At 40.3% G+C, this 23,550-nt stretch overlaps 2 protein-coding genes and 1 long non-coding RNA gene across 4 annotated transcripts in view; all 3 read left to right on the top strand.

The window, feature by feature from the left end:
- LOC110054600 (EF-hand calcium-binding domain-containing protein 6-like) overlaps window positions 1-23,550 on the top strand; it is a 39,309-nt gene that overhangs the window by 6,781 nt on the left and 8,978 nt on the right. Inside the window, exons 8-26 of the mRNA XM_089296352.1 lie at window positions 615-742; window positions 1,064-1,212; window positions 1,724-1,834; window positions 2,211-2,331; window positions 2,546-2,716; window positions 18,221-18,295; window positions 18,397-18,557; window positions 18,732-18,798; window positions 18,969-19,069; window positions 19,322-19,397; window positions 19,609-19,704; window positions 19,891-19,949; window positions 20,261-20,368; window positions 20,485-20,572; window positions 20,802-21,040; window positions 21,941-22,156; window positions 22,561-22,711; window positions 22,825-22,904; window positions 23,419-23,550. The exon at window positions 23,419-23,550 is cut by the window's right edge and continues 24 nt beyond it. Coding sequence (XP_089152478.1) covers window positions 615-742; window positions 1,064-1,212; window positions 1,724-1,834; window positions 2,211-2,331; window positions 2,546-2,716; window positions 18,221-18,295; window positions 18,397-18,557; window positions 18,732-18,798; window positions 18,969-19,069; window positions 19,322-19,397; window positions 19,609-19,704; window positions 19,891-19,949; window positions 20,261-20,368; window positions 20,485-20,572; window positions 20,802-21,040; window positions 21,941-22,156; window positions 22,561-22,711; window positions 22,825-22,904; window positions 23,419-23,550 — 2,329 coding nt within the window. The remainder of the gene's footprint in view (window positions 1-614; window positions 743-1,063; window positions 1,213-1,723; window positions 1,835-2,210; window positions 2,332-2,545; window positions 2,717-18,220; window positions 18,296-18,396; window positions 18,558-18,731; window positions 18,799-18,968; window positions 19,070-19,321; window positions 19,398-19,608; window positions 19,705-19,890; window positions 19,950-20,260; window positions 20,369-20,484; window positions 20,573-20,801; window positions 21,041-21,940; window positions 22,157-22,560; window positions 22,712-22,824; window positions 22,905-23,418) is intronic.
- Window positions 5,495-15,067, top strand: LOC149118443 (uncharacterized). 2 transcript variants are annotated; one of them, XM_089296339.1, is made up of 6 exons: window positions 5,495-10,579; window positions 10,678-10,799; window positions 10,931-10,999; window positions 11,625-11,681; window positions 11,751-11,870; window positions 11,979-15,067. In XM_089296339.1, exons 2-6 carry the CDS (start codon window positions 10,788-10,790, stop codon window positions 12,213-12,215), a joined length of 495 nt encoding a protein of 164 aa, XP_089152465.1. In that variant the 5' UTR covers window positions 5,495-10,579; window positions 10,678-10,787; the 3' UTR covers window positions 12,216-15,067. The 2 variants fall into 2 exon arrangements, with proteins under 2 accessions (XP_089152465.1, XP_089152462.1); XM_089296336.1 differs by having other exon boundaries at window positions 5,495-10,799.
- LOC149118444 (uncharacterized) lies at window positions 13,031-15,067 on the top strand. Its single transcript, XR_016209258.1, has 3 exons — window positions 13,031-13,082; window positions 14,013-14,121; window positions 14,568-15,067. It is a non-coding gene; the product is annotated as an uncharacterized LOC149118444 (long non-coding RNA).

Raw genomic sequence — 23,550 nt, forward strand, 5'->3', positions numbered from 1 at the left:
CCTTTCTTCTGTGTGGATATTTTTTGAATATGTGGTACCCATGTTAATAGAGGGTGGCTGTTAATCATTTGCATATACAAGAACAGAGACACACAAATTCCAAGCATTCAACATTTAGTGTGTTCCACCTGTCAGAATGTACATGTACTTTCAAATTGAAAGACTACAACTGAGCTGATTAGCTATGTGCCATTCTCAACGTCCCCAGATGCCACATTCCTTTGGTCAGTCCCAAGAATCCTAAACTCTTGGTGGGTCCAACACTGAAAGTCTACAATTTACGGACAAATCGGACAAACCTGATTGGCTGAGAACACGAAATGAATGCTTTGCCCATGCTCAGAAAATCAGGTCCTGTTGTGTGAGCCAGAGGTCACAATTATTCTTGGTGCTGAAAAAAAGGAACACAGCCTCTGTAGATGTGAATGATTACGCGCATGGTTGGAAACTGACAGAATGCTTGAACTGGTATTTGCATGTACATGTGAAAGCAAAGTGTTTCCCCGTTGAGCAAACTGTACTATTCTTGCCAGTTACACATTTTAAATGTCATACATGTAAACAACTCCAATTTTAAACATGCATTCTTCACTTATTACTAACTCTTGTCGCAGGCCAAGGTGAAGGTCAACAGTTCGTGAAACTAGCTGCAGTTAACAGCAGACCAAGATCAAGTCAAGACAGAAAACAGAGTCCTCCAGTTCTTACATTAACAGAACTTGAGCACAAACTCAGAAAGAAGGTGATAATCTGTAACCTACATGTGTTCTTAGTACCGTTTTTCTAGACGTTTTCAATGTTACATCCACCTGCTTTCAAAATGTTTATTTTCACTAGGAATGTCTAATTTCATGGAAACATTTGTATCCAGTGGAATTCACATAGTTACATGTATTAAGTAAATATGCAAATAATTAATAAATTGATGAAACTAGTAAATTTAATAGAAACCAAGTTTTCAAGAGCTAAAGCTGACCACTGAGATGCTATCAAGCCAAGCAATAAAGTGAAAATTTATTTAATTAATTTCTAATAATCATAAATTTTACATTTCCTATTGTAGATGATTGAAAATCATGGAAACATAAGTCGCGCATTTGTAGCATTTGACAGACGTGGAGATGGTTTTGTTACCTTGGATGAACTCAAAAGAGTGCTGTTTAACTTTGCCTTTCCTATGTCGGACAAGCTGTTTGTGGAGCTAATGGATAGGTATCAAAATAATACCTACATCACTGAAATTCATCATCTAAGCCTTTGCCACAAATGTAACTTCAAATGTAATTTCAATTTTTTTTTTACATTTGACTGCTCTGATCCCTTGATCCTAGTATGGTATGCCAAGGAAGAAAATATAATTTAGTCTTTAGCAGTGGTTTTCAATTGAGTGTCGTAAAACTAAACCAAACCAATTACTTACCAATTAGACTACTCAGCCAATCTCAAACCGAAGTAAAACCAAAAACAAAACCAAAGTAATTGGCTGAATAGTTTCAATGCACAATTGAAAACTGCTCTAATGTGTTATGCATACAGGTTTTTTTTTTCATATGAGTGTTGAAAAGTGATTGGCACTGGCTGTTGAAAAGTGGCGTGAGTCACTTTTCAACATTTTAGTGTCTGCTACCTGTTTGTCATGTAAAGGGAGTGTTGTTTTCTGCTTGTTATCAGTAAGTTTTGAAATTTCCTACAGCTCACAATAGTTTTGTACCTAAATTTTCAGGTGTGGTATCCGTGCTAATCACAAGATATCTTATGAACAGTTCCTTGAAAAGTTCCAGATGCCAGTAGCAAAAGCAAATGGCCAAACTATTCCAATCAAGCCCAGTCACAAGTATGTTGATCACTTTGCATCGATCAGTTCTCTGCACATAGTACTTGTTAAACTTTAAACAGAAAGTCTAATTTAACAGGGGCTTGGTTAAAAACACAAAATGGTGAAATGACGAAGTGGTACTACAAGTTAGATTAAATGTGGGATACAGGTGCCTGTTAGGGTTAATCTTTACAATTATTGAGAGTAAGAGAGCTATTTAGGATAATCGGAGCACTATTTAGGCTAATTATAGTGCAACTATGTTATTTTGCCAAACATTCAAGGTGTTTCTTGAAAACATGCCCAATAATCAGTTGAGTTTATTAGACAATATGAAAAAGAAAAGCACATGTCATACATGTATTAAGAATTCATTTTTTATTTCATTTTACAGATACAATCCAGTTCGTGAGGCAGAAGAAATGCCATCCACTGATGACATCTGGAAACTCCTGCATTCCAAGATCATGAACAGTTTTTCATCTGTCAAACAAGCATTCCTTGTTTTTGATGATGTAAGTGAGAACTGATTATGCCAGTTGCTTATGTGTGACCAAGTTTTTTTCTTTTTTTATGCAGAGGCAAAGGCTTAGTGGCTGTGAAATGTGAATTTTAAGCTTCTTTAGAATACGTCCCAGGATCATCATAAGATGTTAATGCCTTTGTTGATTATTTAAAGTCTTGCCACAATAGGTTTAATTTCATGTAGGCATATCTTTTGTATTGCAGAATAAAGATGGGCGTGTCACCAAACGGGACTTCAGACGTGTGCTGGAAAGCTTCTGCTGCCGTATGAGCCAAAAGCAATTTCATGAATTGATGGCTAAGATTGACCCATACAACAAAGGCTATGTGTCCTACTTAGATTTCTTGGACAGATTTGAGCAAAGAGAAACTGAGGTTAGTGGATAAGCAATTATATTTTAAAATTTAATGTTCTATGAAGTGTGCCAGCTTGTAACTGAAATACAATTAAGTTTGAACTGACAAACCAGTTTCATTAGTAATGGCATTCTGATTAATAGGTATCTGAATCTGGTCTGCAAATTATTAGCATTGTCTATTGTACTTAGTATATCCTGTCAGTTTGTTCAATGTCTCGATGTTTTTTTGGTCAAAACTGCAAGTTACAGTTGGTCTTTTAGACCTAGCTTGTAAATAAAACACAGTGCAATGTCAAAGTGGAAAATGCACTTTTCAACTGGAAACTGAGAATGTTTTGTAGCTCTGAGAACTGTTCCCAGTCTTGGCCAATAAGGGAGCATGAAATCACATTCATTCATAAACGAGAAACAGTTCTCAGTATCCACCAATGAGAACAGGTGAATTTTTCATCGAAAACAAAATGTCTGGTAAGCATCTGTCATGAATCACCGATAAGTAATTATTCTCGAACGTTTGTTTGTCATCATCTATTAACCACACATGAATGAGTTTACACAATGATCTTTTATCAATAATAGTCGAGTTGAATCTTTGAAAATTTCGACTCTCCACAAAAATGGTGTTTACGTGGCTCTTTAACTAAGCTTATCAACAACAACAACAAAAAATGTACTTGGGATATTAAACCGAAAACTTTCTAGTTCAGCCGCACAAGTCCACATAAGGGACTGTTCATTTTTTATCAGGTAGGGGGGGGGCTGGTGGGATTTGGGGGGGGGCCATGCGAAAAAAAATGGCTTTCAAGGGGGGGCCATCCCAAAAAAATAAGGGAAAAAGGGGGGGTCACGTGAAATATTTTAGTAAAACTTTAAAATGGCATGATGTTTGAACATCAAAAAAATTGCTATAGAATAAACATAGAAGGCAGGATACAAATTTATTACAAACTTTCCTTCTGCTTTAAAAAAAACGTTTGGTGACAAAAAGCATTTGTAGCTACTGAAAAGAAGTATTTAACACTGTTCTTTTCGAATGCAACTTTCACTGGCACTCATCTTCATCTCCGCTGTCGTCGAGTTCTTCGTCGCCGCTTGTGCTGCTATGGGAGTCTCTTTCACCAATCCTGCAAGAAGCAGCAATGCTTCCGTCAGAGTGTACTCTTCAGGGTACATGAAAGTGTAAACATAATCTCTGACTTCCCGCTCAAGGTTGGTGGTGATTCTGCTTCTTGCAGCATTGGTGAAATAATTTCCTTCCAAGAGCTGTGCGATGTATGGCCCATCTCTTCTAAATATCGACGTGGCAACATCCTCAACTTTAAGACACTCTTCCGGGACGGCCGTTCTAGGAGGGTACACAAGGCATTGTGGAAGATCATTTCCTAGCGGGTTTCCAACACAGATTCCATAAACTCGTTGGACGTTGTTTTCAGTCCGCTTCCTCTTTCTTTCATTTGACTTTCTGCGGTTTTCTTTTTTCCTTCTCCTTTTGTTGATGTGCTGTTTGAGTATGCCTTTGAATATGCTGTTATAATTGCTCTTCTTATTTTCTAGTGCTTCCATGTCCTGCGTGACCTTCGTCAACTAAGCTTCTGTACATTTGATCTGTTTTACATTAAAACTGTAGGCAAATTCTTCGCCCTGCTTTAAAGCAAGCCCATTGGACTGAAAGAGTGTGGAATCGTGTTCCTTTACATCTTTCAATATGACATTCAACTTTTCCACCATTGCTCTGTGCTCTTTGATGGAGAAGTTCAGTTTTCTTCCATCTCTGGGCTTCAACTGGTACCCTTGCATGGAAAACTCACTCGCCCTTTCTGAACAGCCATCCGCACTTAGAAAGATTGCTTCTTTTGCTTGTAAGATGTCAAACTGCCTGGATCGTTCAGCTGTAAACCGTTTCTTAAATGACTTGTGCTTTCGCCATTATTGCGCATTTTGGAATGAGCCTCTTTCATGATGCTCATGTAGTAATGTGCTCTTTCCCCGATTGGATTAACAATATAAAGAAGAAAGAGCATGGAAGTGGCAGGCTGGTTTTATCTGACCCAGAGAGCGTTGCTCTATTTGCAGATAAGTTTATTGTCAAATCGAAGTTTGTGGTGGATTATCTTCAGCATCTTGAAGTGCTGGAATTTAAAAGGATAAAGAGAGCAGAAGAAAAGACAAAGTTAAGTAGGGAGGAGGATTATCCTTGGACTAAGTTGTGCGAAGATCTAACCAAGCTTAAAAAGCTACGTGTTCCAGAACTAAACAAGTACTCAAACCACCACGGGCTGAAGCAGCATTTGAAAAGCAGCAAGAGTGAGAAAGTAAAGGCAATTGTAAGACATTCATGCTTGTAGCAGAAGAGTCCTCTCAGAGCTGGCCAACCAACACTGAGAAATGCCAGGACATTGACACAAAATGACAACAGGGCAAGTGCTGACAGCAGTAAAAGGGATGAAAGTGACAATGATGAGTATGACAGTGATGCCATTGACTCTGGGGGAGAAGATGACTCAAGTGACGTCATTCTTGCATTCATCAATTCAGATGAGGAAGATGCCAATGAGAGGCCAAATGCCACACGCTCAGGGCGAGCCATAACTAGGAGATCCGAAATTGACTTCTCTTTCTTTTGATTTGTTTTTTAAACAACAGCTCTCTGTCGTATAGAGATTGTAAATATTGTCTTCATAGTCAGCACAATAACGTGAAGTAGGGGGATAATAGAGAAATATTAAAAAAGTTGAAATCTAAATATTTTTTGATCAATTTTTTTCGGGGGGGGGTCATCCCAAAAAATGACCGCTATAAGGGGGGGCCATGTGAAAAAATTGGTAAGCTGAGGGGGGGTCATGCGATTTTTAAATGGTGCTTCCCAAATCCCACCAGCTCCCCCTCCCTCATAAAAAATGAACGGTCCCTAATTGCGTTGCGGAAAATACAACGTGAAATTCTGCTTTTCCATTTTTCTTTTCTAACAAGCATATCAAGGAAGGTGGCAACTTACCAACAGTGTGTCGATCCGTCGTCCAAATGCAAATTTCATTAACTTTTTCCTGGGTCCATAAATCTAGAAAGCGAGAGATCGTTTTCCCTGAAATTCGCGCCAAAATTTTCCCACACTTGTTTAGCCACTGTTTCATTACGATCTCTTTGAGTATTTCCTCGGCAGCTTGGAGGATACCTTGTCACTTCTGATAATTTACCGTTTGGTGCAATCATTTTGATTCGTTCTTCGGCGCAACTCCAAGCTCCTTTCTCTGAAATCTACCCTTAGCGCGCGCCAACCCGCCACGCCGGACGATATCTCCGATTTATGGCTACTTTATCAGAACATATCATACATTGAAAGGTCACCGGCGGGCGATTTAGGTCAAGATATTTTTAGAATTGAGAACTGTTCTCGTTTTCTACCAATCGACATGGTTTATATTGCTTGTATATTCGCTTGAAACAGCTTTATAAACTGATTATTATCCTGGACGGATGATCAGTAATTCTTCGGACTACAGAGCAAGTAAATATTCTGCTGAAATCTAACGCTTAGAAAGCAATAATTCGTGTTTTCTCAAAACCACGAAATGACGAAACGCGACTAGGGCTTTCGAGGTGTCATGTTACGAGATCACGAGTGTTGCGTGTTGTTTTGACGTCATGTCACTCATCTCCGTTCATTACATTTATGGGAAGACTGTAACCTGAAAATCTGTTGTCTTGGTTTTTCTGTCTCGGTGGCCTTCCATAAAATAATATATTTACGGCAAACCGAATAATAAAATTTCGCATCTTATCGCGCTCTGCAAGGGTGGCTGAGCATTGAATTTTCGCTGAACGATTTCCTGTGCTGCATAGCTTTCTGTTCAAACATTCCCAGAATTGTTCTCGCTTTCAGCCAATTGGCGCTTTGTTTATCCGAGAACTGTTCGCAAATTCAGCCACTTAGCGTCAGAAAACCATGACATAATTTGCGTGTCACCCCCGAGGAGTATTTTCCGATCGTAGCAAAGGGACTTATTGTTAAATTGTGAGAACTGTTCTCAGTCTTAGCCAATAGGCTGATGTCAGTGTATCTCTGCATTAAAGAAAAGGAGTAATTTAGTTACTTGTGACGAATGGTAAAATCCGATACTCGCCGAGACCCCTGTTAGAAAATCCGAGACCGAGACCAAAACACGCAAGACTTCGACACCGAAATAAATGCAATATAAACGAGACTTCGAGACTCTTCGCAAAGGCTGTCGAGATTTCGAGATCGGATGAAAAGTTTGCGAGACCCAAGATTTTGGAAGTACCATTCGCCACCCCTTTTAATGGATTATGGGGACAACGAGTGAAATGAACTTGGCCGACAATTTCTTGCCTGTGAAAAGGCTTTGAATTCTGGTTGTTTTTAGTCATTCTTTCGCGCTCTCCACCGGGATTACTCAGCATTGAATTGTCGCTGAACGATTTTCGCGCCACAGAGCTTTCTTATTTTAACATTCCTGTAACTGTTCTCGCTTTCAGCCAACTGGCGTTTTCTTTGGCCGAGAACTGTTCGCAAATTCAACCACTTGGCGTCAGAACAGACGATGGTATAAGTTTGACAGGTTCCGGCTCAATTTCCTTTGTTTGTTCTTTGTCTTGGCTAATCGGCACCCTTGTTATGAAAGCTAAAACAGCACTAAAAGCGTCACAATGTACTAAAAGTTTCTCAAATGAGACATTTGGTCGTGTTTTGTCCTTCCTGTACCCATTTCCCTTCATATACGCCTTAACTGGTTGGGAAAAATTCCACAAAATTGTGCACGCGTGGAAACGGCATGCAAGTATTTACGAGTGAACAATTTGCGAGTCAAAAGGACTTATTGTTAATGTGAGAACTGTTCTCAGTCTTAGCCAATAGATGGCAGTGTGAGTGTACCTCTGCATTCTGGAAACCGAGTAATTTAGTTTTCATTGCTCTCTACCTGTTCTACTATATCGAGTTTAATAAATGATGAGGACAACGCGCGGGAAAATGAACCCTTGCCTGCGAAAAGGCTTTGAATTCTGGCTGGCTCTTATTACAGTTGACTCCGGCTGATTCGAACCTTCAAGTGAAACCAGAAAGGGTTCGAATTAGCGGGAGTTCGAGTTTGCGAGAGATGGGAACAAATGACCGGAGATGATACAATGTGATGATACAACTGGTTATTTTGCTTACAAAAGGACGTAACATAAGGAAATTGTGTTCAAAATGCGAAATGGCTAGCAGAGGAACACTACCGTGAGAAACCGTGCAATACGTCAATGCTGACTCAATTCAGACAAAAATAAATTCAATTTTTTGGAGTATGTTTTTACTCATTACACCTTGGAGAAGGAGTTCGAGTTATCGTGAGTAAAATCCTCTACCTGAAGGAAGAATAGACCACTTCGAGTTAGCAAAAGGTTCGAGTTCTCACAGGTTTCTTTCGCGCATTCTAAGGATGACTCAGCAGTGAATTGTCGCTGAACGATTTTTTCGTGCCGCAGAACTTTTTTGTTTTAACATTCCCATAACTGTTCTCGGTTTCAGCCAATAGGCGATTTGTTTGTCCGAGAACTATTCTCGAATTCAGCCACTAGCTTCCCACCCCTTGAAATGAATGTGGCTTTGTGCACTCAGTCTAGCCAGAGAGCCTACCTCGGCGGTGTATACTGGCTAAATCATGGAAATCGTGTAAGGTCCCATCAGTTGTATTGCGTTTAGCAAATTTGAAACCAGCATTTATTGAAATACTGAAGCGGCCGATTTCCTTGTCAGGGTTGCTTCATCTCACACTCACTAAAACAACGGACGTAGTGATCACGAGTGGGCTCAAATGTGTTACTAAATAAACATTTTCGTCTTCTTGTCACCTTATTTCAGTTTCCCAGTGTCCCTGTAAACACAAATTATGCTTTTACTCCACTGGAAGGCTCCACAAAATCTGGCAGGGATGAAAAGGGCATTCAACGCAGTCCACAATTTGAATGTGAGACCCTCCTTATCTTTAATATCCGAGAAGTGTTCTCGATCTTGGCCAATCAAGAAATATTCTCATGGAAAGCGAGAAGAGCATTACAAGCGGCACAATTAAAATGAACTTTGTCGAATGACACATTAGCTCTTGTTTTGCTCTTTCTGTGCGCCTTTCCCTTCATATACGCCTTTAACATGTGAGGTCAGGCAAACTTCCGCAAAATTGTGCACGCAATATAGCATGAAAGCAGGATGTAATTCCGAGTCGACCGTTTGCGTTTCTATAGAAAATCATACTTCGTAATACGGTTTGCTACTGTTCGTTTTATTCAGGCTAGTAAGCAAGTTAAGTGGAGAGACTGGCGTTTCTAAGAGATGCTGGCTTTTACAAACATTTTGCAGAAACTCCGCTCGACTTTTCAACCACTTTAAAGTATTCTCGGTTTTCACGTGCCGTCATGAAAAACTAAAATTCAAATGTAAACAGACGTTTCTATTTATATCTCCATCACGAAAACGAAGTTTTAGAAATGTATCTGCTAGCATATTTTCAGCTCGGTAGCGTGCTTTGTTTTGAAAATATAGCAGTTTTTGCAGCTGAAGAATCAAGAAATTTTCAGAGAGCACCAGTTGAAGCTTGACGCAGGTCATGTGCAGCTCACTAGGTGAACCGTTATCCACGAAATTAACCACGATCAAATAAACCGTTGAAATTAGTTTGTTCCAAAACAGTTTTCTCCGTTTACGTGTTTCACATATCGTCCTGTTTCCAACGGTGCAATTCACTTCCGCAGTGGAGATCAGTTCCTTTGTTTATCTCAGCATATATAATCATAAACTTCAGACAACCGGACTAGCGGCATTTGAGAGCAGCAAACCGCAAGAGTGCAAAATCCAAGCTCGTCTGAAACTACAGATATAGTGGCTAAGTTCTTGCCGATAGCCCCACGTAATGAAAACCGGGCTATTTTTCCACCTGGAAAAAGTACGACACTCCAGATTTTGTCACTACTGTTTTGTCAATGAGGGAAAAACTTTACGAGTGGCAAGGAGATTTAGGAGATGCGGAGGAACCCACTCAAGGGAAGGATATCCTCAAAAGATGGAAGGCAAGCAACAGCGTCATTCATCGGAACTTGAATGTAAGTGACTTATTTTTTGTGAAGGCGAATCCTTTCATGTTCTTGGTGTTAGATTGTAACTATTGATTTTCTCGAGAGAAAGACAGTAACCGTTAAGACTATTCTGCCTTTGATACTTTTAGGTAGTCAGTAGATTGCAAGATGAACGGTCGTCCACAAAAGCCAACCTGGATCAAACACTGCTTCTCGAAGTAAATGATGAGTTGGTAGGTCCCAATGTTTTTTTTCTTTTTCTGTCCCTCCCAAGTTTCTGGCAAGTCCTGGGATAAAAATCCCAAAACCTGGCGTTTCCGCCAATTCGCGGAGCAAAGTATTTACTGACATCCCCGAAACCGCCTCTGTTAGAGCTGCCACCTCTTGTAACTAATATTCAGGTTTTCGCTGACTGATATAATTGTATGAATCGATTACAGGAAAAACCGAGTAAGGGAAACACTACGAAGACCGAAAGCTTGAGAGTGCGGGTTGAGGTAACACTTTGCTCTCAATGGTCTATGCTTGGTGCCTTATTTGATTAGTACTCTCTGGATCAACAAAGAATAGGTCAATCAGGAATAGTAACAGCAGATTACGCACCGCAATTTTTGTGTACCTACATTAATGAAACATTGCATCTTGTACTAACTCGCTACATCCACAGCTAAGTCGCTGAATGGTATCTTCTCAAGGCTTACAGCAGTTTATGGCAGGTGGAAATATTAACTGTCTTGGTTCTTAGGGCCAAACCAAGAGCGAACGAAAAACCACCCAGACAACAGGGAAAATGACAAGAAAGTCAACTGAAGTAAGCTCATCCATACTTGATTTTATTTACAATCTGTCTTGCTCCTTTGGCAAAGACTGAGATGCCTATACAATGTTAGTTTCCCTTACCCGCTGCAGATAACCTTATCGTCGAGCAAAAGCTCTTGCTCGACGACCAGCACTCTTCGAGCGTTGTTCTCTCCTCGTCACCGGAAGCAACAGTGGGAGCCCCATTAGACGCCATACCGATGCCTTTTGTAGTAAGTGCTGCCTTTATACATTACCATTATATCTACTTAACTCACGTGACAACCGAAGTTAAAAGGAGGAAGTAATACCCCACAAGAAGTGTTATGCAGTCTGTAAGGGTCGATTTACTCTCCTTTATTAGATAAATGTCGAGGAGGGACAACAAATTCACGGAAACTGCATAGGAATCGAGGAGCAGCTAATACCACTTGTGAGTGAAAGATTTGCTACGTAATTGAGTGCTTGCCATGTAGTAACCTGCTTTTCATTTTCGCCGTTTATAGCGACGCACGTTTGTACCAAATAAGGGTCCCTTTCATAAATTCCTGTGAAGGAAGGGTCTGTGTCACTTTTGAAGAAAATCTAATCTGCCTCATTTTCAGACAAGAAAGTCAAAGAAATCCGTAAATACTGACTAGTAAAGGTATCATGGCTAGGGGAAATATTAGGTCGATGGCTGAGTGATCTATATAGATGAACATCAGGAGCCAATTTGAAATTTTGTATGTAATAACCAACTGCGAGTGTCTCTACTATGCGTTGGCGGGATGTACGAACTTTAACGTGGTAGGCTCCACTAGCTTTCATCTCAGGTTCTTTAACTTTGTTATCCTAGTGTTTTTTCTTTTGTACAGCAAAGGCTATTCCATGGCACCTCCCGGTCCCGACTCGGACGTTCTAACGAACCGACCACCTAAGCTCTCTAGCACTGAGATTGGGAGTGGCAGACATATATATATGGTATCATAAACCATGACACTGTTACTAGTGAGCCCATATAGCCGTAGCGCAACTGTCTTTGACCACCTCGTAATATTGTTGTCATTGCTTTTAAGAGTACCTCCACGCCTCTGAAGAAAATGAAAGCTGAGTCACCTGAAGAGCTGGAATCGGTGAGTAACCACCCTTGCATCATCTATTTGAATATTGCTGTCAATTTAACTTATGTCTGATTCTTTCAGCAGATGCCCCATAAAGAAACCAATAATATGACGCCACCACGAGCGGCGGAGACGAGAGGACTCCAAGAATTGGACGTTTCAGAAAGAAAAGAAAAACAGGAACCTACGAAAAGCCGAGAGGTAAACCGATGAACGGCTACGTAGAAAGGAATGAATTATGTTGATTTCACAAATGGTTTACATGTACTAGAAAATAATTTACTACTGATAAGCTGTTTTCCTTTGCAGGTATCCAGTGGCATGTTTGTCGCTGTCGCATACAGTAACTGCGATTGTTTCTTTTTGGGGAGAGTGCTGAAGGCGGAAGATGGCATTTTTTCGATAACGTTTTTGGAACAAATTCATGGAAAAAATGGTGTGTTCGGTTGGCCCGCTCAGGCAACAGTGGAGACTGTGGACACCGAACAGGTCTTTATCACTGACCTAGAAGCCGAGGAAGCTGGTACAAACTGGCTAACGCCTTAACATTCCCCAGAATACAGGAAGTCCAAGAAGCATTCCCTCAGTGCAAAGAGGCACTAGTAGAAAGACTAAAGATTTCTCAGGTAATTACCATCATTTGATAGCTGACATAAAAAGCCTAAAAATGTGGTAGCCGGGAGTTACCAAGGATTGGCTTCCCAAAGAGAACTAAACTAAAAGGAATTCAACTCAATCACTGTAGTCAGTTTGATTTGCTTTTTTGATAACTACGTCTTTTTTAAACGTATTACCACAATTTCACCCTTTTACAATTTGGCAAAAATTCGTTTTCGTCAGGTTCAAGCCATATGGAATGACACTTCCACCCCTTACTGCACTTTCAAAACTGGTGTTACTTGAATTAGAAGGATATCAAAACACTGCAATTAGGAATGCCGGACATCCACGAATCTTTAATGGTGTCTCTATTTGAGCCATCGACAACCTGGATGGCTAAATGATTCAGTAAGTAGGATTTTACTGATAAGAAACGGCTAATGCGTAGTCAGTTAACTACGCATCCACTAAATGCGAAAGGAGCAAGATTCCAGCGCTCTCTTGATTTTCGGTTTCGCTTTATAGAAACAAATGCAGAACAAATTTACACCTTTTTTTATCTTTGCGAGCTTCTAACAGTCTCCTTTAATATAACAGGTTATCAATGCGTATATGGCAGTATTAGAAAAACGGGCCTACAAAAACGTAAGTATCAGATGACTGTTACGGTCAATGTTGCGTCACATCACGAGTAGCAATTTTAATTAAAAGTAGTTTAAGAGCTCTCTTTAACAGTTGCAGGGCAAGTTCGTTATCACTGCGAATAGTTTTTTCTATGAAAGAACTAAGCAAGGGATGCCCTGGCGCAAAAGGGTAAGTAGCTGACATACACATTACATTCATACCACTTTGAACGTACGTGCAGAATTAATTTTTTTTTAAAATTGGTATACATGAGGCTCACAATTACGCAAGGGTTCCCTTAAAATTTGAAATGGAAATAGAGGGAAATTTTAAGGGCGTCTAAATGTTGGTAATTGTAAATGTAAAATGTAATTTTTTGTAAATGTAATTTTTGTTTACCCACGGAGCACCAAGGAGTTCACAAGAACTCGTTCAGAAATGTCCGTGCATTCAAGGATCGAATTGGAATTTGAGAAATGTTGGTTTTTGAGGAGAGGGGAAAACTGGAGTACCCGGAGAAAAACCTCTCGGAGCAGAGAAGAGAACCAACAACAAACTCAACCCACATATGACGCCGGGTCCGTGAATTGAACCCGGGACATTGGTGGGAGGCGAGCGCTCTCACCACTGCGCCATCCCTGCTCCCCATTTTACTATAATATACTATATTTTATGTTCAAGCTTAACTATCCGTCATGTAACAAAGAAGAAATTGTCATAGTTATTTATCAACCTGTGTACTTTTTTCCAATGTCTGCTTATTGCATTTGGTTACAACTTGACATTTCGGCATACAAGAAATTTGTGTTCCCCCGTCAGGCTGCCCAGTGATTTCACTGGACACTAGGCGTAAGTATACTTATGGGGAATTACGGGCTCAGATACTTAACCTAAACATAACTTAACGAACGAAACATAACGAAATGCCTAGACCACAATAAAGATAATAGCACTTGTTATTCCCTCACGTTAAACGTTAAGCGATATCTTGATAAATGTATTTGCGCTCGACTCGTCTCGAAAATCCAAAGGGACAATTTATTACAATCCGTTATTTAGACCTCTAAAAGAGATGACAAGCATGACGTGAGCCTATATTGTTCACAATTTCCTTGCAAGGGTCTTCCTAACTAAAAGGAGCCAGCTTGAGGGATGTTACTGGACTGACTTGGCCAGTCCTCACCCCTTACAAAACGATGATGTCAGCTGTGGAGTCTACGTATTGAAGGTAATCCTTTAGAATGTGATTCGTTTTCTTAATACTTAAACCGAAAATTACCATGGATGTAGTTAGACTCTGACGTGCGTTAGTTGACACAGTCACTTTTCTTCCCTACATCGCGGAGTGCATTACAGAAAGAAAGGAAATCGCTTTCCAACAGGTGTGTCTTAACCGAAATGCTGTACTTCATCAACGTAGTAATTGTAGTCACTGTAAAGTCACCAAAACAAGAACAAGTTATTCTGGCAATTGTTTTGTGCCAATCGTTTTTTCCCGACAAGCCGAATTTGCAGCTATATATCGAGACAGATCCAGTCATTTTGTGAGGGACCAAATACTCGGCGATCCTTAACCCTTAACTGTGATGCAAATATAGTTCTCTCCGCAAATTAGGCCAATTTTGTAATTCTGTGTAAAGTCATTTATTATATCTACTTCGTCTTCCTCTATAGCATGACATCGATGACTACAGATGGCAGATTGCCTACAGGCTGCTCAATGATGGTAACTGGTAGACAGTTGGACTGGAACTATTTTTTGTATGCGTCAATGGCTTATACGCTGGCAAATACTTTACAATTTTGCGGAATTTTGCCCGACCGCTCATTAAAGGCGTATATGAAGGGAAAGGCGAACAGAAAGAGCAAAACAAGACCTAGTGTGTCATTCGACAAAGTTCATCTTAATTGTACCGCTTGTAATGCTGTTTTTGCTTTCCGTGAGAATATTTCTTATAATAAGATGCTGATTAGCCAAGACCGAGAACACCTCTCGGATATTAGAGATAAGGGAGCTCTCACATTCAAATTGTTGACTGCATTGAATGCCCTTTTCATCCCTGCCAAATTTTGTGGAGTCTTCCAGTGGAGTAAGAGCATGATTTCTATTTACAAGGACACTGGGAAACTGAGATGAGGTGACAAGAGGATGAAAATTTTTATTTAGTAACACATTTGAGCCCACTCATGATCACTAAGTCCACTGTTTGAGTGAGTGTGAGATGAAGCAACCCTGACAAAGATATCGGCCGCTTCAGTATTTCAATAAAGGCCGTTTTCAAATTTGCTGAACTTACACGATTTCCATGATTTAGCCAATATACACCGCCGAGGGAGGCTCTCTGGCTAGACTGAGTGCACAAAGCCACATTCATTTCAAGGCGCGGAAAGCTAGTGGCTAAATTCGAGAACAGTTCTCGGACAAACAAATCGCCGATTGGCTAGAACCGAGAACAGTTATGGGAATGTTAAAACAAAAACGTTCTGCGGCACGAAAAAAATCGTTCAGCGACAATTCATCCTTAGAATGCGCGAAAGAAACCCGCGAAAACTCGAACCTTCCGCTAACTCGAAGTGGTCTATTCTTCCGTCAGGTCATATTCTCTATGATTTTACTCACGATAACTCGAACTCCTTCTCCAAGGTGTAGTGAGTAAAAACATACTCCAAAAAATTGAATTTATTTTTGTCTGAATTGAGTCAGCATTGATGTATTGCACGGTTTCTCACGGTAGTGTTCCTCTGCTAGCCATTTCGCATTTTGAACACAATTTCCTTATGTTAGGTCGTTTTGTAAGCAAAATAACCAGTTGCATCATCACATTGTATCATATCCGGTCATATGAAGGGAAAAGGGTACAGGAAGGACAAAACACGACCAAATGTCTCATTTGAGAAACTTTTAGTACATTGTGACCCTTGTAGGGCTGCTTTAGCTTTTATAACAAGGGTGCCGATTAGCCAAGACAAAGAACAAACAAAGGAAATTGAGCCGGAACCTGTCAAAATTATACCATCGTCTGTTCTGACGCCAAGTGGCTGAATTTGGGAACAGTTCTCGGCCAAAGAAAACGCCAGTTGATTGAAAGCGAGAACAGTTACAGGAATGTTAAAATAAGAAAGCTCTGTGGCGCGAAAATCGTTCAGCGACAATTCAATGCTGAGTAATCCCGGTGGAGAGCGCGAAAGAATGACTAAAAACAACCAGAATTCAAAGCCTTTTCACAGGCAAGAAATTGTCGGCCAAGTTCATTTCACTCGTTGTCCCCATAATCCATTAAAAGGGGTGGCGAATGATACTTCCAAAATTTTGGGTCTCGCAAACTTTTCATCCGATCTCGAAATCTCGACAGCCTTTGCGAAGAGTCTCGAAGTCTCGTTTACATTGCATTTATTTCGGTGTCGAAGTCTTGCGTGTTTTGGTCTCGGTCTCGGATTTTCTAACAGGGGTCTCGGCGAGTATCGGATTTTACCATTCGTCACAAGTAACTAAATTACTCCTTTTCTTTAATGCAGAGATACACTGACATCAGCCTATTGGCTTAGACTGAGAACAGTTCTCACAATTTAACAATATGTCCCTTTTCTAAGATCGGAAAATACTTCTCGGGGGTGACACGCAAATTATGTCATGGTTTTCTGACGCTAAGTGGCTGAATTTGCGAACAGTTCTCGGATAAACAAAGCGCCAATTGGCTGAAAGCGAGAACAATTCTGGGAATGTTTGAACAGAAAGCTATGCAGCACAGGAAATCGTTCAGCGAAAATTCAATGCTCAGCCACCCTTGCAGAGCGCGATAAGATGCGAAATTTTATTATTCGGTTTGCCGTAAATATATTATTTTATGGAAGGCCACCGAGACAGAAAAACCAAGACAACAGATTTTCAGGTTACAGTCTTCCCATAAATGTAATGAACGGAGATGAGTGACATGACGTCAAAACAACACGCAACACTCGTGATCTCGTAACATGACACCTCGAAAGCCCTAGTCGCGTTTCGTCATTTCGTGGTTTTGAGAAAACACGAATTATTGCTTTCTAAGCGTTAGATTTCAGCAGAATATTTACTTGCTCTGTAGTCCGAAGAATTACTGATCATCCGTCCAGGATAATAATCAGTTTATAAAGCTGTTTCAAGCGAATATACAAGCAATATAAACCATGTCGATTGGTAGAAAACGAGAACAGTTCTCAATTCTAAAAATATCTTGACCTAAATCGCCCGCCGGTGACCTTTCAATGTATGATATGTTCTGATAAAGTAGCCATAAATCGGAGATATCGTCCGGCGTGGCGGGTTGGCGCGCGCTAAGGGTAGATTTCAGAGAAAGGAGCTTGGAGTTGCGCCGAAGAACGAATCAAAATGATTGCACCAAACGGTAAATTATCAGAAGTGACAAGGTATCCTCCAAGCTGCCGAGGAAATACTCAAAGAGATCGTAATGAAACAGTGGCTAAACAAGTGTGGGAAAATTTTGGCGCGAATTTCAGGGAAAACGATCTCTCGCTTTCATGATTTATGGACCCAGGAAAAAGTTAATGAAATTTGCATTTGGACGACGGATCGACACACTGTTGGTAAGTTGCCACCTTCCTTGATATGCTTGTTAGGAAAGAAAAATGGAAAAGCAGAATTTCACGTTGTATTTTCCGCACCGCAGTTATGTGGACTTGTGCGGCTGAACTAGAAAGTTTTCGGTTTAATATCCCGAGTACATTTTTTGTTGTTGTTGTTGATAAGCTTAGTTAAAGAGCCACGTAAACACCATTCTTGTAGATAGTCGAAATTCGCAAACTGAGATTCAACTCGACTATTATTGATAAAAGATCATTGTGTAAACTCATTCATGTGTGGTTAATAGATGATGACAAACAAACGTTCGAGAATAATTACTTATCGGTGATTCATGACAGATGCTTACCAGACATTTTGTTTTCGATGAAAAATTCACCCGTTCTCATTGGTGGATACTGAGAACTGTTTCTCGTTTATGAATGAATGTGATTTCATGCTCCCTTATTGGCCAAGACTGGGAACAGTTCTCAGAGCTACAAAACATTCTCAGTTTCCAGTTGAAAAGTGCATTTTCCACTTTGACATTGCACTCTGTTATAAGCTCTACATGACATAGCCTGAAATATCTGTCAGTTCCTGCCCTCAGCCTAATCCTCAGGCATTAGAGACATGTCTCTCACCCAGGGATTGGGCTGCAGGTGGGAGATAAGGAACATTTCAGGCAATACTTGACACCCAATTACGATCTTTTTTTTTATAAACAGGTTGTCTATGAGTGTTAATTGGACTGTTAACTTGTTGTTTTCAGGGTGCACATCCTTGGCTTGTGTCAGACCATTCACCAAAAAGTGTTTCTCCTCCTGCCATCATGGCCTGGTCAACTGTAAGTTTCTATATTTTTTTATTGTGAAGAGTAAATGGTTTGAGCACAAGAAACTTTTAACACATTAACGTTTTCTGCAAAATCAAATCGTTTTATTTTAGGTGGAAGACATCTTGCGGGCAAAGATTACAGACAATTGGAAGGCAATTGCCTCAGCATACCTTGGTATTGATGGAGACAGAGATGGGTCCATATCACGTGATGAGCTGAAACACCTTCTTGAGAAATACTGCCTTCCAGTCTCCGATGATCATTTTGATTTGTAAGTATTCATATATTTCAAAAGTAATAATTAATGACGTACATTGTCTTTTATAGACATTTTCACACAAAAAAAATTGTCAGTGTTGGACAAACATAAGTTGTTAAATGGGTTTTGTCCAAGAATCCAATAGTAAACCTCAGCCTCTTACCGATAATATTCCATGATTTTCAGAATGTGGAGTCGCGTTGATGAAAATACAGATGGAACTGTTGATTTTCAAGAATTTCTCAGCAAACTGGTCAGTACATTGCAAGACAGCTTTGTATATTAAGTTATACAGAGCAGCTAGTGTAGACTTGTGAGTTTTGTTCCAAATGCGTTAATTGCAAGAAGTGTATTTTTAAGCCATTGCAGATGGATTGATCTACTTTTAGTTCACATCGGAATGTGTTTTTGATAACTTTTTAGGGTGTTGATATTGTTGGAGGTGATATTAATGGTTTGAGTACAAGAATTCATGATGAAAGTGAAGCCAAGGCGGAGTTCATGAAACAAGACCAGTCTACGAGGTAAAAATGTCCTGTTCATCTTAGGAATTGAGGAAGGGTGACTCCACAATTTCGTATGCCGATTTATTTGGGTGTGGGAGACGAAAAGGTGGAATGTTCACTTATCTTTGAGATGAGGGGTGGGTAGCCAAAGAAGAAGTACGAAGAAAAGTTTAAAGAGTGAAGCAAAACACACATCTTAGGCTTAGAAGTATGATTAGCTTACTTTTCTTCGTTTGTAATTTCTTTTCCAACTTATTGTTGCGTTTATAGATTAGAGTTGGCGGAAGAGAGAGCGCTGAGCCTAACAGGTCAAAAAACAGCCAATGAATGTATGGACATCCTCAAGGTAATGGAGGCTAAAACGTAAAAATCACAGTAATTTGACCGTAGATGTTTTTACATCAATACAAAAGAATCAGTATTTGCCACTTTGCGCGTTTTATTACCTGATAAACGTGAACTCTTTACTTACAACCTCCTTGCACAAGTTTTGAACTGTTGAACATGTCTCGTCCACTTTTAATAAATGTCAACTTAAGATTGCTTCTTCTTTTCAGGAGTACATTGCTCAGAGGTCGCCTGACTTCAGAAAAACATTTGTCAAATTCGATGGCGATGGAGATGGGAAAATTTCAAGAAAGGAATTCAGAATGGTATGTAAACTTCTCTCTTTATTAGCTTTGTTGTTGTTGTTGTTGTTGTTGTTGTCGTTTTTTACGAGCCATAACGGATCAACTGCCCTGTTTAACAATTGCTGTTGGAAAGGTGGTATTTTTTTGGTTAAAATATGTTAGAGTCGTGAAGAAAAATATGTTTTGTTTTATTTCTCAATTTCTCAGGTTTTAGACAGTCTTGGTTTATACATGACGGATGATCAGTTTCGCATTCTGAGTGCCAGGTAACCTTTTGTAAAATTCCATATTTATATCCTGAACCTCTCTCACCTAACCAGCCTGTGAAATGGCTTCTTGGTGAGCTGTAAAGGAGGCTTAGGGCAAGAAAAATCTGGGACCAGAAACAGAGCGAGCCTGGCGAGCGAGATCTGAGGAGGACGATCTCGTTAATCCTTTCTGCAAGAACTAGCCTGGTTCGACCGGCTTTCCGATTAAATTGTTTTCGTCTAACCCCCACCCCGTGAACTAATGGACAGCGTTCCTAGATTAATTGACGAAATTGCAGTAGAATAGTTAATTGTATGCTTGTTTTTAGGCTGGGATTTCACAAAGGGAAGCTCTCCTATATGGAATTCCTGGATAACTTTCAGGATCGTCGCTCGTTTGGTGTGGGAGAGAGAGTGAGCGAATACCCCAGTCACAGGTATCAAGGATTTTTGTCTTGTTTTTCTTGTTTATTATCTTGTCTCTTTTGTTTAGTTTGTGCCTTGTTCGACCGGCGTGAACCTCAGTTAACCTCGCAAATGTTTCTTTTCTCAGATACAACCTTCCAGTGCCTCAGGAAGAGTCCATGAAAGCAAGTGTCGTGGAGGCCAGACTGAGAACTAAACTCAGAGAAAGCTTTCAGGTCAGAAAACGGCAACAAATGAAGGCACAGATATGAATACAACATTGAAAACAAAAATCATCGAAGTCTTTAGTTAATGCCGTGATTTACCAAAGTTATGAAGCACCATCTGCATAAATATCACAAAATGTGGTACTCGAGAAAGGAGCAACTGATATGGGAAGTGTTTGTTCTTGGAGAACTACTTTTTGTATGTTTAATGTTCCCGTTTTCCCTTTTTCTTATGCAGGATTTACGTGCAGCGTTCCAGAAAATCGATTATGATCGCAATGGGTTGATTACTAGGCCAGAATTCAGGCGAATTCTGGACTCGTTCATGTTCTTGTTGTCGGACGAAGAGTTTGATAAGCTCATGTTAAACCTCGGTATACAGAAAGGAGCCAAACTGAACTACAGAGAATTCCTGAAACGGTTTGAGCACGTGGAGACTGTTGAAGAGGGACACCCTTGGCTGTATTCTACCCACAGGTACGCTGTGCTAAGAACAAGAACAAGCTAAAGGGACTTCTTGTGAATATCATATTAAGAATGAGCCAGTGAAAGTTTTTCCCATTTTGTCACCTGTTATTTGCATGACGTGAGCTTTTGGGGGTCTCCTGTTCATAACTATTTTTTGCGGCAAATCAGATTGTAGAGTTGACTTAAAGCCAACGCAGTTCGTTCTCTGCAAGGGTAGAGTGGTTTTCATTGGAGTATCGAAAAGTAATTGTTGTTTATCAACTAAGCCACACGATTGGCTTAAAAAAACTGGCGCCGCTTTTTCATTCAATCAGAGTTAAACCAAAACCAATAGCTGATATTGCAGTTGAGTCTGCGGTCAAACATTCTTTTGTTTTAAATGGCATGCAAACGAGGCGAAAGGGTCAATACAATGCAGAATTGACCCTTGCGCCTCGTTTGTATGTCAAGCCGCTGATAACTGCAATAACAGCTTTGTGACTCACGCGCACTCCTTTTCCCACGCTTCAGGTCAACTACATGTAATAATAGATACTTCGAGTTTTTGATTGGTTCACTGTACATATTGTCTGTGTCCGCTGTGATTGGCTGGAATTAATACCTTGGTTTTGGTTTTACGACCCTGATACTCAATTGAAAACCGCTGTTTGCAAAACTGATTGTGACAAAACCTACGAGATTGACTTGTGTTGTTGGTGTTTGGTCTAACGTGATAAATTTCCAAAACTGGTTCAAACTGGTCGTGTTTTAAGCGTTGCTCTTGTTTTGTGTTATTAACATTCCTGTTCTCAGTTGACATTCAGTCATTCATCGGAGTGCTCTGACAAACGAGGCACGATGACACCATGGCGTCCTTTCCTAAGTTCCTGATCCAATTTTAACATGTGTGATATTGGTTTCCTTCTTCAGCTTCAATGAAACTCAGGATATGAATTACCTGACAGCCGAGCAGGCAGACCAGATCATTAGAAGAAAAGCTTGGGAACAGAATGAGGACTTGTCAAAAGCTTTCTTGGCTTTCGACCGCGACGGAAATGGAATTGTTACCAAGAAAGAGCTTAAGAAAGTGCTCTACCAGTTCCAAATCCCACTCAACAAAGAAGAATTCAAGAAACTGTGGGATAAGTAAGTAACAGCTAGGTTTTTAAACACGTGATTTAAGTAGTTTCTTATCAGCCAGCTCTGATGTGGTGGCGACAAGTTATTTTTTGGGGAGCTGGATGGGCATATCAATAGTCACTTTTCTTTTCTCCAAGGGTATAGAGTGCTTGTAAATGGCTCTATTTTCCAGAGCGCTTAGTTCACATTTGCACTGTACACTGTCCAAAAATGCTTCCCAACCTTGCTCACTCTCTTTTTCCCCTCGCCTCCCTTCCCCCTTCCCTTCCCCTCCCCCCACTTCATGCACTTTTTCTCCTCTTTTTCCCCTCTCCTCTCCTCCCCCACCCCGCTCTCATACTAGAATTCCTGCCTATGAACCAAATCAGGCTATAAAGTATTGGTTGCTCATTGCGTGATTCATTCTGTAGGTATGACACTGACAAGAATGGTTATGTGGATCATCGCGAGTTTTTAGCCAAGTTAGGCGGGGAGCTTGCCCCTGGTGATATTCATGGCCCAAGTACACTGATTGCTGAACAGAGTCAGCAAGTGATGGAGAGTATGTACCAGAAACAACAGGTGAGTTAAGATCTGTTTAATCAGGTTTTGTGACGTATAAAATGGCCTTTAAAGCAAAAGAAATCTTGAAATAACAATTTTCTAAGGTAGAAGATTTTTTCCCGTTTTGCCAGGACATGCACGTGGCCGCCACGTGGAATCAAGCACAGGCTGCCTCGTTCTTATCAGCGCTTGAAGTGGAGCAGCAGTTAAGGTGAGAATTTGTTGATGCTTTTTGCCTCCAAACATACGTGTTCTCTACTCCGGTAATTATTCTCTGCGTTAAATTGGTCAGTTGAGGGGTTTTTCTAACGACGGTCATTACACCAAAACCAAAGGGAATGTAGACGTAGACCCAATCACTCTGGCGGATTATAGCTATATAAACTACGCAGAAATAAGAAGGAATGAGCAAAAAATTCAAAAGATGCGTGACACTATGTAATAAATTAAATTCGAGGCCCAAAAGGCCATGCCCGGAACGTTTAGTTTACAAGTAACTATTTGACACTTTTAAGAGCCTTTTGAGCCTCGTATTTATTTTATTTTACGGAGAAATAATGTCGGTTTTAATTAATCAGCACGTTGTACAGTTTCTTGAACCAATTAAAGCTCAGCAAGCACAAAACCCTGTTAATGTTGGTAGGTCTCATTAGAGCGGTTTGAAAACTGTTCCGTTGTTTTCACCGATGGAGCAACGCCTCAAAATCATTTTTGTTTTGATGTAGGGATCGGTTTCGTGATGGATACGAGAGTTTAAGGAAGGCATTCGAGACAGTCGACACCAACAGGGACGGCTACATATCAAGAAACGAACTGAAAAAGGTTCTGTTTGACTTCCACTACTTTCTGGATGACGT

Source organism: Orbicella faveolata, unplaced genomic scaffold (assembly GCF_042242905.1).
Source record: "Orbicella faveolata isolate gen_17 unplaced genomic scaffold, um_ofav_v1 contig_1, whole genome shotgun sequence".
NCBI lineage: Eukaryota > Metazoa > Cnidaria > Anthozoa > Scleractinia > Merulinidae > Orbicella > Orbicella faveolata.